The sequence below is a fragment of the Dermochelys coriacea genome, chromosome 11 (assembly GCF_009764565.3).
Source record: "Dermochelys coriacea isolate rDerCor1 chromosome 11, rDerCor1.pri.v4, whole genome shotgun sequence".
NCBI classification, from domain to species: domain Eukaryota; kingdom Metazoa; phylum Chordata; order Testudines; family Dermochelyidae; genus Dermochelys; species Dermochelys coriacea.
The window spans coordinates 19,186,867-19,204,267 of record NC_050078.2 but is presented as its reverse complement, the minus strand read 5'-3'; the positions used below and the strand labels follow the sequence as shown (position 1 = coordinate 19,204,267).

The window sequence follows — 17,401 nt, the reverse complement described above, 5'->3', positions numbered from 1 at the left end:
TGGTGGTGGAGTGGTATTCTTCCAAGCGGTACCCACTGCAGCATTGCTAACCTCAAGAGATCATAAATCCTGAGATTTTAAAAGACCAAATTGTTTTTTCATCTGTTTTGATTTGTTAAACTCCCTCTGCACCTCCCCAGTATGTGTGTGATAACTAAATCTATTGGGGTGAAAAATCCTGGAGCAGGGGCCAAAATCATCTTGCCCAACATCTACCTGTCCCCTGCCCAGCAATTAATTCTGTCCCCAGTTTTCTTCTTCTGGGGGTTCTTCATTCCTATCTCTCAGGATTGGGAAGTTGTAGCAGGAAGGCGGGAGAGGGATAGAGGCACTATCCTGTCCAATTGCTCACAGAAAGAAGCAAAACCATGCTGGGCTCTTTGTTCCCTCTTCCCTTCCTGTGAGAACAGCGAGCGGGGAGGAGGAACTCTGTTGGCTTCCACCAGAAAGGGGGTTAATTTTGCAAGGGGGGCAAGAGCTCATCACTTGTGAAAATAGTGAGAGAGCTGGCACTATTTGACATGCCCAGATGAGAGTTCTGCTGAAAGATTATACAGCTGTTCAAAATACGATCATATCCCCTCTTTATTGGGGGATGTCACAGCAGCAGTTTATACACTGTTTACAACGTGAAGGCTTTCTTCACAGTCTGAAAGAGCTTCACTTTTTTTTAAATGACACCTTAGATTCTGGAGCACAAGATACCAGCCATCAAAGAGTACTGGTTCAATTCCTAAATTACACATCACAGATAAAATGAATGAAATAAGGATTTCCCTTTAACTGCTAGTTCTGAACTAAAATTAAGGATGGGATGAGGTATGAAATCTGGGGATATAAGGTAACTAATTCCTCCAGCACTATGGTGACCAAACCTAGAGGGGAAAAAAACCCATAGATATTGGGCTTGATTTTTGCTTACTTGGCTTGTGAGTTGCTTTTTGGCTTGTAGCTTTTTTTGGCAAGCCAGGGCAAAATGGGGAGAGTGTCAGGGGTGCACAGCGGGCCAACCACAGTCCTAGATAGCACACAGAGGCGATCTAGTCACAGAGTGGTGGGGTTCTTAGGGATTGGCTTATTTTGGCCTTGATTTGAAATGGGATTAGCTTGATTTTTGGTTTATTGTAAAAGTTGGGGTACTTATTTACCATGTGAAAGTTGGCAACTGTGCTATGCATGTCACTTTGGTAGCATATTGAATTGCCTTCCATATTGACAGATGCCAAGATAAACATATTGGATAAAAAGCTCTAAAATAAGTTAAATACCTACATGATCATGCTTTCCCATTTGGTGCATCTCAACAGCTGTTCTACTTGATGGTGTTGATCTCCGAGGCTACACTGCATGGTCTCTGATGGACAACTTAGAATGGGCAACAGGCTTTGCTGAAAAATTTGGTTTGCATTACATCAACTACACTGATCCCAATCTGCCCAGGATTCCCAGAGAATCTTCAAAATATTATTCATCAATCATACAATGTAATGGCTTCCCAGACCCAGCAAATGGACCACATTTGTGTTTCCAGCCACAGCCTGAAGGTAACTAACTAGAAACAGAACATAGGGATTAATATTAATGGCTAAGAGTACCCTAATGATTTCTACATTTATGTAATAAAGTACATTACTTTGTAGAATTCCCTACAGCCCCAGCATAATCCATATTAGGGATTCAGTTACAGTAGTTGCTAACTGAGCTATTATTGGTGAATACGCTGGGAACTGATGTTTATGTTTAACTACATGGGGCTGCTGTATATACCTTCAGATATTACTTTACATTTTTATGAATGAAGAAAAACATTTTTGCTGTGGATTGAGAATATTGTCAAAACTAGGAATTTCAGTCCACAGAGGAGTTGGGTCCAAAACACCTAGAACCAGTTGAGCTAATTTATACAGTAAATAATACTTTATGGTGCCCTTGGCATACGTGAAGCTTTTCAAAACATAGGGATCTAGCATTCTTTGGAGAATGTGACTCTCTTTAAATGAAACGCTTTCCTATCCCATAGAAAATGATCTCTACCTAAGCATGGCAGAGAATGAAGGTGAGACTGCAACAAAATAACTTTTGAAAATACCAGAAAAAATATTCAAAAGTGGTTTGAGTTTGGTGCCAGATTAATGTGTGTGTGAGGGGTAGATCTCCTTTTTGAATTGTCTTAAATGTCCAAATTAAAATGACCAATTACTAATCTATCTTCCCCCACCTGTTGTAAGACAGTATACTGATTAGCTGCCCCCAAAGAGCCCTCAATAAGTGAGGAGAAATCAAATAGTTGTGTACATGAAGTAGTTCATAAGAGGTATTGATGCCATTCAATTTTTGTCTTCCCAGGTACTACTACACCAACTGCCAGCACAATGGAGCCTGTGCACAATGCCTCCAGTGGGAAAGTACAATTTCTGGGATTAGATTTAACTTCACTGAATGCAGAAGTAGGACTGTATGTGCTATTTGCTTTTGCTCTGATTGGTGTGTTAGGACTTGCTCTTTTTTCATACAAATATGGAAAGTTATCTAAAAGAGTGAGTAAACCATCAGGATAGAGTTAAGTAAAACGTACATTTTTGAAGTGTGTGCATGCAATGCAAGATGTTCCCTTCTTTAAAGTCTTGAGGGCCAGATACACAATACCACCTGTAGTTGTTAGCTACTCTTAATGTAAGCTAGGGACAACAGATGAAAGAACTTCTTAACTTAAATAGTTGTAAGTGCTAGTTGGTTGGTTAGTTTTGATTTTAAAAATGGGTGTACATAAAAAAAGCTAAGCTTTGGCAAGCTCAAACTATTACAAAATTGGAATGCATTCAAACAAAGCTTTTCAAAAAGTTGATTAGACTGATGATGTAGTTTACATCTTACTGTGCTTATTTTTCCCGTTAATATTTTAAAACCTCTAATGCTGGTCTTTTACATGCCAAGGTTCTAAACGCTGTTGAAGTTAACACAGTGTAGAAGTAGGAACAGACTTTGGTTTGAACATCCATGTGACAATTGAAAAAGTTAAAATTTTAGATAAAATGAATTGAAGCTTTGCTGAGTTTTTGTACTAAGCACTTACACAGATCTAAAAAAAATGTGTTTGCTATACTTACTTTTACCACAACCAAATTTCAAGTTTTGTATGTATTTTGTTTGCTTCCATCACTCACCCTATCCATTCAAAGTTGGTTTCCTCCTTATTAAACATTCTTTCATTTAAAGCTGGAGTCCCTTTGCTTTTATTTGAAAAATTAAGCTGTCTAATAATCTTTCAGCCTGGCTACTAATAGTTCTTGGGCAACAGTGTTTTTTCATCTCTGTCCAAAGTAAAACAGAAGGTAAACAAGTTCATTTGCATTAAGTACAAAAGAGGTAAGTTAAATATTAAGAGTTTGTACATAGAAGTTGCTCTAGTTAAACTAAAGGCATGATGATAAACTGATGAAACTTGGGGATACACTTATCACACCTTTAATTAAACCAGTGCAACCCTGACCTTTAGTAGTTCTTGGGTGTAGACACAGCTTCTCTTGCAGGAAGCTGTTAAGAACTCCACTTTGTTCTCCGTTAGTTTGAAGGAAAGCTACTGTATGGGAGCTATTGTAAATGCTCTGGGCAAAGGATCTCTCCATGGTACTAAGCAGTAATAACGTAACAGTCCCTTAGATGTTCCACTTTACCTGGGCTGTACAGGTAGGTGGGAGACTAGATCTAACTTAGCAATATCCTGGAGTTACTTGCAGCTGCTAAAGTCTTGAAATTGTAGATGGTTAAGCAGCTCCACAGCAAAACATCATTAGGAAATAAGGGACATAATCCATTGGATTGTATGAAGTAAGTGTAGTTTTCTTTGTGTTAAGTGTACATAAAAGGAATACTCTATAAAACACTATCCCCCAGAGAAATTTTATACAAAATTGTTTTTTGAAAAACAGTTTATTGAGTGCTTGGGGATTAAAAACTACACGGTTTTGCTGGCAGTTGCAGAAGCAAGAGAAAATTAAACAAATATCTGATCTGCTACCTAATGCTTCTGACACGCTCAACTTACTCACTCATTAGCCTACCAAGAACTTCATATTAATGCTGGGTCTTAGATTGCTGTAACAGAATAGTCCTAGATTAAAAAATGCCTTCCAAGATGGCAGTAGGGCTAGTAAATGCTGATAGAAGTTTCAAATGCTTTAAACTTTTACCATATTAAATAGCATAGCACTTTATTTCATATCCCATGAAAAATTAAACTGAAGTATTATAGCTCAGGAAGTGTAACCCATAAGCTCCACTATCCATCAGAACTTTTAGTTTCATTAAATCAAATAAGAAAAGCAATGATTATTGCCCAGTTACTCAAAATTACATTTGTTGGGTGGAATTTCCATTCCAAGTATTGTTTTCATCTTCTCCATCATCTTGAGTCCTCAATCTGTAAATTTTTCCTTCTTTTTTAAAGTCCTCCCCACGCTTTTCCAGTACTCGTTTCCTGACTACTTGCCTAGACAAAGAAAATTCAATTTGAGAAGTTTCCATAACAGCAATTGCCTTTATAAATGGACACAAATCAGACATCAAGAATTATAACATTCAAAAACCAGTCAGAGAACACTTCAATCTCTTTGCTCACTCAATTACAGACCTAAGAGTGGCTATTCTTCAACCAAAAAAAACTTCAAAAACAGACTCCAACAAGAGACTGCTGAATTGGAATTAATTTGCAAACTGGATACAATTAATTTAGGCTTGAATAGAGACTGGGAGTAGATGGGTCATAACATGGGGAAATAGTTTTACTTTGTGTAATTTCCTCTCCCCGCCCCCAACTGTTCCTCAGACATTGTTGTCAACTGCTGGAAATGGCCCACCTTGATTATCACCATAAAAGGTTTTCTTCTTCACTTCCCCCCCCCACCCACCTGCTGGTAATAGGTCATCTTAAGTGATCATTCTCCTTACAGTGTTTATGGCAACACCCATTGTTTCATGTTCTCTGTGTGTGTGTGTGTGTGTGTGTGTGTGTGTGTGTGTGTGTATATATAAATCTCTCCTCTGTTTTTTCCACCAAATGCATCTGATGAAGTGAGCTGTAGCTCACGAAAGCTTATGCTCAAATAAATTTGTTAGTCTCTAAGGTGCCACAAGTCCTCCTTTTTTGTTTTTCTATGCCTCATTTTGAAGTTTGCTCTGACTGGAACAGAGTTGCAATCTATTGCTTTCCTACAGACCACAGAGCTCAATTTAGCTGAAAATATTTGACTTTAGGAGCCAGGCAGATCCTCCATCTGTAATAAATGTCTGCTATGGAAGTGACCAACAAACCAGCCTTAAGTAGTTGATCTGATAGTGATAGAAAGCCTTTGCAGCTGCTGGGGGTAAGGAGCAGGTGAAGCAAATGAGAATTTCTTCAACTTTCACATAAGGTAACTTCCCTGTACAACCACAGTTTGAGAAGAGTTGAGGGCAGTATGGAAAAATGGAGGAGAGAGAACAAACTAGGAGACAGTTCTCTGATAGTCTGGCACTGCACCACTTCCAGCCATTTTATTCTTTAAAGCAGCATTTCTCAAATGCAGCCACTTGTGGCCACAGCCTACTGGGCTGTGATGGGGGTGGAGGAAAGCAGTTGTCATGCCTTGGTGTTGGTTGCTGGGGCTTCCAGTTGGGCCCTGCTCCCCCTCTGGAGACACCTGGGGCACAATGCTGGAGGAGCAGGCAGCTGGTGAGTTCCCCACCTTCCCAGGGTTGGCATGGAAGACAGGCTCCAGCCCCAGCTGCCTGGTTTTGGGTTCTGTCCCCTGGCCCTCCCCGATCCAGGGCTGAGTGAGTCTACTGTAAAAGCAATACTTACAGGTTTGTTAATATCACTTTTCATTGCAGACTTACTAGCTAGCAATAAACAAATTACAATGTTTTGGATGTGTATTTGTGCATATTTATTTGTTTTTCCTAAAGGTAATTAAGTATTTTAGGAAAAAGCGTGAGTAGCTACCAGCAAGAGTTGGTGGCTGCACTCTGAGGCCAGCAAATAATTTGGCCTGAGAATCTTTGCTTTAAAGCTACTGATTATGCAATAACTCTCAAACATCCTTAATGCAAGAGTAACTAGCTCAACAGGGCACAAGTTCCAAGGTATATTCAAGATAGATGGCTGGGTTTGAGTCATGAATTCCCCTGTTGCTTCTAATACTGCCTGCCGAAAGCTTATGCCCAATTAAATGTTAGTCTTTAAGGTGCCACTGGACTCAAGATAGATTAAAAGAGACTTGCCCCAAGATCACATAGGAAATGGGTGGCTAAGCCAACAACTGAACCCATGTCTCCAAGTTCCAGTCCAGTATCCGATGCACTAGACTAGACCATCCTTCCTTCCTCACTGTGGGCCAGCAGCAAGGATGTTTAGGGCTAAAACTGCATAATCTTATTTTTTTTTAATTAGAAATGGGACACGAGTCAGATCTGCTTACCTGCTTGGCTCCATAGTGGTAGATGGTGAAGGATTTGAATGTTCTTGTTGATGTCCTGCTCTTACTGTAGGTTGCAAGGGGGGAGAGCTGGTAAATAAGAAGTTGCTAATAAACCTCCAGCCAGCTATGAGTGGATACAGTATTATGCCCAAGAATTTCCAAAGATCTCCACCTGATGCCTGTACTACTGAAGTAGCAGGTCTTCCCGCCTATTCAAGAACAAAGGAAGTTAAGACATTTTAAAGAACAACAGGTTTAGACAGGATATTTGACATACCACTGGTTGAAAAGTAACTCAATGCATATATGTAGATGTTCAAATATTTCAGTTTGTCCCACATCTCCAATTCCACCACAATGACATAATGTGTGCTAAAAGAAAAGGAGTACCGGTGGCACCTTAGAGACTAACAAATTTGTTAGAGCATAAGCTTTCGTGAGCTACAGCTCACTTCATCGGATGCATTCGATGCATTGATGAAGTGAGCTGTAGCTCACGAAAGCTTATGCTCTAATAAATTTGTTAGTCTCTAAGGTGCCACCGGTACTCCTTTTCTTTTTGCGAATACAGACTAACACGGCTGCTACCCTGAAACCTGTGATAATGTGTGCTGGAAGTGAGTTCTGGGCACTGACCATATAAATTGGCAGCTGTCAGCTTAATAACTTAGAGTTGAATAAACTATTGGTGAATATTTTTCAAAACATTCTGCACCAGGTCTCCCAGATAAGGGCTCCCAGTGACTGAGGAGAGCTACCATAAAGGGTTGGCTGAGTGACTATGGGACCACAGCAGGGAAGCAAGAAGGCAGTCTGGTCACTAGAGCCAGTACAGGCAGCAACATGCTCATGCTTTGGCATTTCACTACCAGTGCTGTATGGTGGTGATTTTGAGAGAGGCATTTTCATTGCTCATCCATGGGGTTTAAGAATAATGCGGATTTATTTTTAAATGCTAGCCTGTGTCTAGGGCTCCATGAACATTAACTTAATTGCATTACAAGATGGCTAAGTGTGATAGGGGAAGAGAAAGAAAAGGCAAGGGTGCAAGTTTAAATTCTAAATGAGTCTGTTTTACAAGCTTCTGAACTGCTAAACATACTACTTTCAAGTTTCCTAAATCCTGAGGGATTTGAATCTCTATACAATCTTAACTATGGAGTTGTAACTGATGCCACTAATCAACAGCACACCATGAGGAGAGTCATCTTTCCAAACAGACAAAAAAATCTTGACAAAAATGTATTAAAGAATTACACTAATTGCCTAGAATGTGTAAGGTAAAATAGACATTTAAGTCTAAACTGTACCTATAATGAGAGATACAATATTGTACTTATTTCTGAATACTTGCCGGCAACAATACTATTGAAGCACTTGGTGCAAGCTCTAGTTCCAATAATTTCTTTCCATAATCTTCTTTGGTAAACTCCCTTCTGGGAAACATTGTAGCCAATGAAAAATTACCGTAAGCGTTGCCAACGGTCTGTAAGAATGCAACAAGTTAACATTTTTATATGGGTTATAACTTACATTCAAAGTATGAAGAGATTTGCCTCTTCCAATATGCTTTCCTGTAACAACCCCACGGTTCTACTTCAATATATGGGAAACCTTCACATAGGAAAAGTGCATGAGTTTTACATATTTGATTTCCTCTCTCGTCACTCACATTCTTCATTGGGTAGAATGGGTATTCTCCCAAAAAAGAATTAATGCTGCTCTATTAAATAGACAGTAGGTGGTGCTGAAAAGGTTGCAATCAGAGCCCTCACTGTATACAACAGGAAGGGAAAACAGAGTCCCTAGACTGGTGGTCAGACAAGCAGACAATTACGTGCCAGCTGTGAACCTGTTTACATTCAACATCTGGCAGCCTTTAAAGTCCATCTCAGCAGTAAGAGGGAATACAGTACACAACTTTGAGCCCAACATAAAAAAAAATTCAATTTCTAAAAACAGTGGTGAGTGTGTCAGTTGTTATGGATAAATTTAAGTGTTCTGGGATTACCTTCTGTAACTTAAAAATAAAGAAGAAATTGAATTTACCTGTGCAGCAAACTGCCTAGCTTCTTCCAAGGGGGCTTCAGAAGGAAACTGATTAGTGAAGGAAGATCCATCTGGGAGGCGGAACTGAATTCTCGCTATAGCACTGTGGGAGACATTTCACTTTTAGTCAGTGCACACAAGAATTTCAGTCAAGTGTCCTTTAGTATTCAAATATAGAAAAGAATGGTTACACTTCCCTAAGTTATTGAAGTCAGTCAGTATGGAGCCACAAATTTGGGGAGCACAGGACTGAAGGCTGGAATGCTCTGAAAAATCGTAGCCAACGTTTCACACCTACACTCCTCAGAAATGAGCTTTAGGCGCAAGGTTGTACAAAGAGCCAAGAGTTCCAAACTCTCCCCCCACCTCACTTTCTTCTACTTAAGTCATTTGATTCCAAAATAGGGATGGAGGTTAGATCTGTGTGAACAATCTACTCAAAGAGAAGGGTACTTAGAGTGCTGTGTTGCCCACATGCATTCTATTGTTGGTACATGTGCCAGAGATCAGATTCTTTTGGACAGCAGCGTTTGCTGAGGTAGCGCCAGCACCCTAGATGTCTTTGTGCTTCAGACCCAAGGACATGAAGAGCAGGATAGGCCCAACCATCCCTCACCATCCTTTGCCAATAAAGAATCCCAGGGGAGCAGAATTCTATCGTAGCCGGGAAAGGGGAGGGGTCATGAAATCCATGTGGACAACACATCTCGAAGAACCTGCAGGGTAGGTAACCATTCTTTGAGTGAGTGTCTATGTGGATTGTTGACTAACAAGCAGTTGTCTGTTTGCTTGGAGGTGAACAGTAGAAGTCCTTCTTAAAGCATGACTAAGACGACAACCCTACCAAAGCAGGCATCCAATCTGGAAGCCTCTACCAAAGAATAGGGTCTTGTAAATGTGTGAACTGAGCTCCACATAGCTGCCCTAGATTTGAAAACTAAGGACACTCTTCAAACAGTAACAGAAGCTGCCTGAGCTGTAATGTAGCTAGATGTAGCTAACCTGGCCAACTCATAACATATCTTTATACCGTTAGATACCCATTTAGATAATATGAAAATATTGCCTGACCTCTACAAAGCAATAGATTAAATGTACCTCTCAATGATTTTATCCTATCAACATAAAAGGACAACAAGCTTCCCTCAAGGTTGAGTGGGCTTATGGAAGACAACTGGAAAATTGGAACAACTGTGGACAAGAACTTGAGATGAGGTCTGAGAATGACCCTGTCCTTATGAAACACTATGTGGGGGGACCTGCCCGTGGGCCTGAATCTGCCATACTCCATGAGCAGATGAAATGACCACTAAAAAAGGTAGTCTGCATAGATAAGTGATAACAGAAAAGGTTGCTAAGGGGAGATCCATCAACACTGCTAATAATTTAATATTCTCAAGTATAATACTGAGGGAGTGGACTCTGGAAGTGGTGGAAAAAAGGAACAAGGTTCCTCCTTAAGGAACATTACTACTGTAAACTGGAGGGGACAAATGATAGCAGGTTGATGTACGAGATGGCCCTATTATAGAGCTGATCGAAAGTCCAGACTGCTTCAGAGCTAGAAGACAGTCCAATATTGCTGAAATGGCTGTTGTCAAGGTAGAGCTTCTATCCCTTCGAGCTAATCCAGCACTACAAAAGAGAAAAATACTAGTGTAGATGCAAAAGATACTGCTGGGCTTCTAATTCACATAAGTAAATATAACAGACATTTCACAAAATTCTAGCAAGTCCTCTGCACTTTTACATACTGATGAGAAAGATTGATAGATAAGCACAGTCAAGCTGCATGATAAAATCCACTCTTTTTAACCTGAATCTCCGATCTTAGTGCCTATCATAGAGCCTAGGGCCCTAACCAGCACAAACTAGATGTCCATAGAAATAATGCGTAAGTGAAAATAGGTGATAAGAAAACAAACTTGTTCCTGATAATAAAAGAAAGCCACATGTCTGTACGTACATCAAGTTGAAAAAAATGAAAAACGGACAATAAGCTTCTCTAACTTAATGCACAGGGGAAAAAAGTTGTTAATTCTGAATAAGATTTCTGTTTATTCTTGATCATATTATTTATCAGTCTGAGAGCCTCCATGAATAATGTGCTTCAAGCAGATAACTAGAAAATACACATATTTCTTGAAAGAATCAACCAGCTTACCTTACATCAACAATGTTTAATCATTCCAGCATAGTGTCATCTAGTAGATTAGGCTCCGGTAAAAAAGTGTCTACTTTAGAGCTAAGGCTAGTAGTTTGCTCACCTCCCTCCCCAAAAATACTCATTTGCATATTGGCTCACTGTTCACCTTCTTTCCTTCTGAGAGGCTTCTCTTCTAGCTTCCACTTCAGCCTGCTTAGCTTGTTGAGCTGCAGCTTTTGCAGCTTCTACTTCTTCCTTTGTCTTTGCAAAACGAGCTGCTCTTTCAGCACGATCCTTTAATGCGACAAACACAAATCTGTCAACTTGTGCTGTAAAATGTGTGTTAATACCTGTTCAGACAGAGTAACTGACACAATCTGCAATTAAAAATTTGTTCTTGACAAGAGCTGAGGAAGGGAGAAAAAGAGGCCAAGCCAGTCATGTTGCAGACACTGCAGGAGAGAAATACCTCCCCTCGCCTAACTGTTCAGCCTGTATCTTGTTATTTGATAAGTTATTCATTTTATTGAATACTGGAATTCAAGCTTGTTCAAATTTTTCTAAAACAAATTCTGGTATAACATTAATGCAAGCTCTAATTTCTAATCACAGGACTCTTCCGAAGTTATAATGATGAAGTTCTGAGAATCATCTAGAACAGTGTAAAACTTTTCAAACATTTTTTCTGGGAACCCAGTTGAAGAAAATTGTGGACACCCATGATGCAACAGAGCTGGGGATGAGGGGTTTGGAGTGTGGGAGGGGCTCAAGGCTGGGGGGTGCAGGCTCTGGGGTGGAGCCAGGGACGAGGGATTTGGGGTACAGGAAGGGGTTCCAGGTTTGGGGGAGGTTCAGGGCTGGGGCAAGGAGTCAGAGGTCTGGGGTGGGGCTGGGGCAGAGGGGTTTGGGTGCAGGAATGGGTTGCAGATTTGGAGGGGGGCTCAGGGCAGGGGTGCGGGGATGGGGCGCAGACTTACCTCCAGCAGCTCCCAGTCAGCGATGCAGCCAGGGTGCAGAGGCAGGCGTCCTGCCTGTCCTGGCACTGTGGACCGCGCTGTGCCCTGGAAGTGGCCAGCAGCAGGTCTGGCTCTTAAGTGGAGGCGCTCAAGCGATTCCATGCAACTCTTGCCCGCAAGCATCGCCCCTCCCTCCTCCCCAGTCCTGGGAACCGGCCAATGGGAGTGTGGAGCCGTTGCCTAGGGCGGGGACAGAGTCCAATGGTCCCCCCACCTAGGAGCTAGTCCTGCTGCTGGCCGCTTCCAGGGCACAGTGCGGTGTCAGAACAGGTAGGCACTAGCCTGCCTTAGCTTGGCAGCACCACCAACAGGACTTTTAATGTCCCTGACCAGAGCAAGGCGACCCAGTAGTGAGTCGCAACCCACGATTTGAAAAACACTAATCTAGAAGGAGGCATTTCTATTGGTTGAGATGTGACTATTCAACAAGAAATGTTTTTACTTTTGAAGGCAACTGCAAAGATGTGGTGTTCAAGGTGATTTCACACCATCTCTGTCTGCATTTCTAAACCACATTTAACAGTATGTAGCCACTCTTGTGCCCAACAATGCCTCTCATGATATTCTCCATATTGCTCACATGATATTCAGAGCAGCTCTGGTATCGTTACATTCACTCAGAGACAGAATGAGAAGAGACACATCACTAGACTTATACAATTATTATTAGGGAACTAAATGCACAAAGTACTAGCAACCAATTCAAAAAATAGCACATCTTTCCGTGCCCCATTGAACTTGTTGGTCTGTGCCATATGCTGAGCTAATTGCTGCTTGGTATGTGAGAAAAAGGAACCCTTTGCTTTTGTTTGTGTGCACAATCCATTTTCAATGGATTTTTATATAAAGAAAAACAAATTCTTGATTGCAAACTGAAAAATTGGATTCTTGTAAAAATCTACAGCCTACAGAAGCTCTGACAGCAGTAACCATTAACTGAAAGCACAGCTTCCAATAGCAAAAAAAAAAGGGGGGGGGACCAATGACATTCAAACACTTTTACAATAGGTGTACAATCTGTTATTTTAGTCTTCCAGTAGACTGAGAAGGTGGGAGGGAGCGGCCTTGCAATGAGTTACTAAATCCCAAGTAATCTGATCAATTTATCTGTATTTAAAAAATAAAAACTTTACCATTGCAATCTGCTGTTTTATACGCTCCCTAGCTGCTTTTTCTTCTGCCTTTTCTCTGCTCCTTTCTTCTAACATTCGCTTCGTCAATTCTTCTTCGTGTCGTCTTCTGTAGTCCAATATTTCTTTCCCCGTTTTTCTTCGATCAATCTCTTTCTTAATTTCCTTCTGAAGGAAGATGACACACATTACAGAATTCAAACAAAATATTTCTTTTGAACAAGAGCAAAACTTGATTTAACTGAACTGGAACCTGCACTGAAGATTATATTAGATTTTAAATCTAGTTTTTATATGAGTGTTATTTAAAGAAAGATCTCAGAGACTGAAAGCAAAACCAAATAAGAATACCACTGATAGTAATAAATTGTTACATTTTACCTGTTCCTCCTCTTTCCTCTTCTCTTCTCGTTTTTCTTCAAGTTTTTTTGTTATTCTAAATAAAAACCACCAAGATTAAAAGAGAACTTACAACTGTGGTTTGAAATGTTAACATTTTCATTTTGGCTTTTAAAAGGATAAGACAAAATTCAATTCTGTCAAAAACTATTAATAAGAGGAAAAACATGAAGATGACTATGAATTTATGAGAGTAATCCTATTTCATGGAGCTACTCTATATAAACCAATAGAGTTTGCCTTATGTGTAAAATTGGGTGCTGATTCACCAACCAGTTTCTAGACTCCAATAATTTGATGTTAGCTGTTTTAATATATACCTTCTATCATTTATCATTAACTGACTGAAAAATTCAACCATAAAAATGTGATATTTTTACACACTCTATAAATGAAAAAAGAAAAATGCCATAACCAAGATTTCAAATTCAGTACCAATGGGAAGATCAGGAGCACTGCACGTCCCTTCCCACACATTTATCCATAAGTAGAGTTTAGAAGCTCCAGAAGGTCTTGCCTCCCCGTGCCTTCCTTTGCAACTGAGCAGGTTCCCCAGGACCACATTGTTTCTTCATTCATTTGAATTCGCCCTCTCAACAATGGAAATAGCTTTAGTCCTTCTGGAACTGAACCAGGAAATGGCTGGAGATTTATCAGATACGTAAGTGATAAATTCTTCAGGCTGGTGTATTTATTGAGCAGGAAGATGATGTTTTGAGAGCAAAGACTAAAGTAGTTGTATAGCCTCTCACTCTGCACATGGCTAAGTATCTGGAGAATTACCTCTAAATCATAGGACCTGGGCAGCTCCAAGAATGAGTCATGATCATCTAATTTGAGCACTAACCCATGCACTGAGAATTCAAATCCAAACCAGGGCACATTGCTCCAGTTACACATTGCAAACAAATCAAACAAAGCACAACCATCATGCCCATTCCAGTGGAAAGGCAACTGAACTGGGACTATTCTTAGCTCTGCCACTGGCCCACTGGGTGACTTGGGGCAACCTCTGTGCGCCTCAGTTCAACCTCTGTGCGCCTCAGTTTCCCATCTGTCAAATAGGGATAATAATGTAAGGTTCTTTGAGATCTAAGCACTATATAAAAGTTAGGTCTTGATTATTACCTAGCTCAGTAGCATATCACCTGCAAGCCTAGGTGAGGAGTACAGCTGTCTAAACGAACACTAACTCCTATCAACACACACTTATTCTGTTTAAAACACTAGGAAATTAAATGGCAAAAAAAAAACTTTGTTAACACAGAGTTACAGTTCCCTGGCGATAGCTTGTGTCCCTCTAAAATGTTAAGTTCACAAAATTTAAACTTCTGAAAATCAGGCAATACAGAATTAAGGTAAATGCCCATACAACCTTAACTCAGTTCTTTGAGTGATGTCCCAATATACCTATAAAACACTACACACTCCCCCACTCTGCTTTTTCACGGTAATGGACAGATCCTACTCTGTCACTCAAACACTAAGCCTACTCATTCAACAGGATAACACACTTGCAAAAATTAACAACCACTTCATACCCTTTTATAGGCCATTCACACTTACACACAAGATACCACCTCCCACTACTCATCACTAAATTCACAGACTACTCTCATATCTCACCTCACTAGAGACAATGCACATATCAGGAAGACCCCAGTGCCCTGCTACAGACACAAGCAACTCAAATCTGTATTGAAATGCTGCAGACTGGAAAGTCAAGGTGTGTGTGTATATATATACATATATATATATACATACACACACACACACACACACACACACACACACCCCTCCTTCCTTTGATAATACACATGGGGGAACGGGACTCAGATCCAGATCTCCACATATCGCTATCATAGCTCTTCCAAGCTGCTCCAGCTGCTCCTCTATCATTCAATACAGCTATGGCTAACACAATGAATGCAGCTGGAGTGCATGCAAATAATTCCCAATGGCTATTGCCAGCTCCGGGGTGGCAGAGTTACGGTTGTCCAGTTATTTAACTTAACTCTGTATTTCCTGGTTTTCAGAGGTTTGAGTTTTGTGAACTCGACATTCTGGAACGGTCCGGGCTATCCCCAGGCAACCTTAACTCTGTGGGTTTCCCGGCTCCTCGCTCTTCCATTTAAGCCATATTGCAGAGTAAAAGGAATCTTTTTACCTTTATGTTAGCCATATAACCATAGGTCTAATTTATTGAAAGCACAGACATCTTTAATTGCTTTAGGAAAACCTTTTACTTCACTTAAACACTTCTCAGCCAGGAGTTACTAAGGAGCTAGATCTGTTTTAGGTATTTTTAGGACATTCACTAAACAATCTTTGCTCACTAGCAGTACTCACTCCATTGAGCTATTTAGAGGACCCTACCCACCTCTATCCAAAGTTTAATATCAAAATCTTTCTTGGATAGTCAACAGTATCAAGTTCTGCTTTGCAGTTCCAAATAGTCTCACTCAAATCTGTAGAAAAATATGAACATGTCTATTCAGCAACCCACTCCCAGCCTCTCCATTAATCCCTATTATTAAGATCTAACTTGCTTTGCTTATAGGATATCTTGAAGGAAAATAAGATCTGCTTCCATTTGATAAAAAACATGCCCTGACTGTTTTGAGAGTTCAATTCAACAGCAAAAAGGTTGAATAACTGAGTCCAGATCTACCAAAAAGCATGCTTAACATGCCAAACTTATCACAGTCAAAATGAGAGAAAGGAGGCTTTCCATGTTCATCTAGTTACCATGTCAAGCAACAAAAAGTCAGTTAATGAAGGAACAAAGGGCCTCTTCAAATTAAGAGAATTAGAATGTTACAGATTTGGCTCCGACTGGTAGATCAGCACCTGGCACTCAGATTGTTACAAGGTGAAATCCATTAGCTCTAGCGTCTGAGAAATTTGATGCTTAAGATTAAAATAGTCACTAGTTTTAGCTATTTTCTAAAGAACATTAAAACTTCATTTACAACAAGAAATATGTTAATCATGCAGCTTTGGTTCTTACCACTGTTTTCACCTAAGGAAATGTAATAATTAATCACAGTACTTTAGAATAGATAGAAAGTCTACAAAAAAACCAAAGACAAACCTTTCCATTTTGGTTGTAAGGTCATTCACAGGCTGTGGCTCAGTCACTCTCTCATCTGAAGAATTATTTGATTCCTGAAATTGATTTGCCTGGACTGAATTTGCTCTATCTTCAAGTGATTTAGGAAGTCGAACAGAGAAGGAAAAAAGGCATATTTGTCATTTGTTACTATTTTTGCTAACGATTGCCCTCTTAAAAAACATACTGGGCTGTGATGTAGAATTACTGTTCACAAAGAATTAATTCCTCTAAAAATAGTGCTTTGCTAATAAGGTCAATAACCTAAGGAGGAACAGATATTTAGAACTGAAGAACCGAGTTTAATTTTAAGAACACTGTAGTTAAATAATTTATTAATTACTGTCTTACAAGAAAGCTTAATTTTCTACTCACTACAACAATGTGAGATGACAGGATTTGTGGCTTTTTCAGTGGACTTTCTGCAAGATGTGCTCTGAGAAAATACTGTCATCCCAACAAGGACACAAATGTTTTACCACCATTCATGTTAATTTTAAGAAGATGACAATCATACTGTTAGGATTTGAAGAGCAAACTAGTATATGTAGAGTTGTTGTTAATTACCGTCAGAAGTGGTTATTGTCTCAAGTTGTGTTTCACAAAGCTCAACCATTCTGGACTGAGCATTTTCGGAAGTGGTCTTAGCCTGGAAGGAGGGACTCGGAGCAGACAACTCACTCCCATTCTCTAGTGCTTCATTTTTTACTGCATGCATCTTAGAAAGAAAAAAAAGCAGTGATAGACAAGACTACAAAATTTCGATTGTGCTCTCAGGCTTGAAGCTTAAGCCTTATGAACCATTTTTTCTTTGGCGGGTGAAGACAAGCTTTGTAAGCCCTGTCCAAAATACAAAAATAAATATTCAATAAGTTATCAAATATATTGTGTTCCAACTGTATTGCAACTTTTTTCTTATCCTGTATGCACTGAAAACATGTGAACACTATATTAAGAAATTTATGCTTCTACCAGGTTTATCTCTCAGTTTCCCTACATGATTTTATCTCACAGTTCCCATATATGTTATTGGCCAAAGTTTAGAAAATGTTCATTAGGTGTATCTGGCTCTCACACTCCCTCTCTAAAATCCC

General features: G+C 39.9%; 2 protein-coding genes across 4 annotated transcripts in view; one reads left to right on the top strand and one right to left on the bottom strand.

Moving 5' to 3' along the window:
• LCT (lactase) overlaps positions 1 to 2,558 on the top strand; it is a 32,243-nt gene extending 29,685 nt beyond the window's left edge. Inside the window, exons 16-17 of the mRNA XM_038421263.2 lie at positions 1,308 to 1,544; positions 2,347 to 2,558. Coding sequence (XP_038277191.1) covers positions 1,308 to 1,544; positions 2,347 to 2,558 — 449 coding nt within the window. The remainder of the gene's footprint in view (positions 1 to 1,307; positions 1,545 to 2,346) is intronic.
• Positions 2,140 to 17,401, bottom strand: part of UBXN4 (UBX domain protein 4) — a 31,187-nt gene continuing 15,925 nt past the window's right edge. For 2 of the 3 annotated variants that reach the window (XM_038421261.2, XM_038421262.2), the window contains exons 5-13: positions 16,875 to 17,025; positions 16,290 to 16,398; positions 13,178 to 13,232; positions 12,800 to 12,964; positions 10,817 to 10,944; positions 8,505 to 8,607; positions 7,810 to 7,941; positions 6,456 to 6,664; positions 2,140 to 4,489 (exon numbers count right to left, since the gene is read on the bottom strand). In XM_038421261.2, the coding sequence (XP_038277189.1) occupies positions 4,351 to 4,489; positions 6,456 to 6,664; positions 7,810 to 7,941; positions 8,505 to 8,607; positions 10,817 to 10,944; positions 12,800 to 12,964; positions 13,178 to 13,232; positions 16,290 to 16,398; positions 16,875 to 17,025 (1,191 nt within the window). In that variant the 3' untranslated portion in view covers positions 2,140 to 4,350. The remainder of the gene's footprint in view (positions 4,490 to 6,455; positions 6,665 to 7,809; positions 7,942 to 8,504; positions 8,608 to 10,816; positions 10,945 to 12,799; positions 12,965 to 13,177; positions 13,233 to 16,289; positions 16,399 to 16,874; positions 17,026 to 17,401) is intronic. The other variant, XM_043505065.1, reaches the window with a different exon arrangement.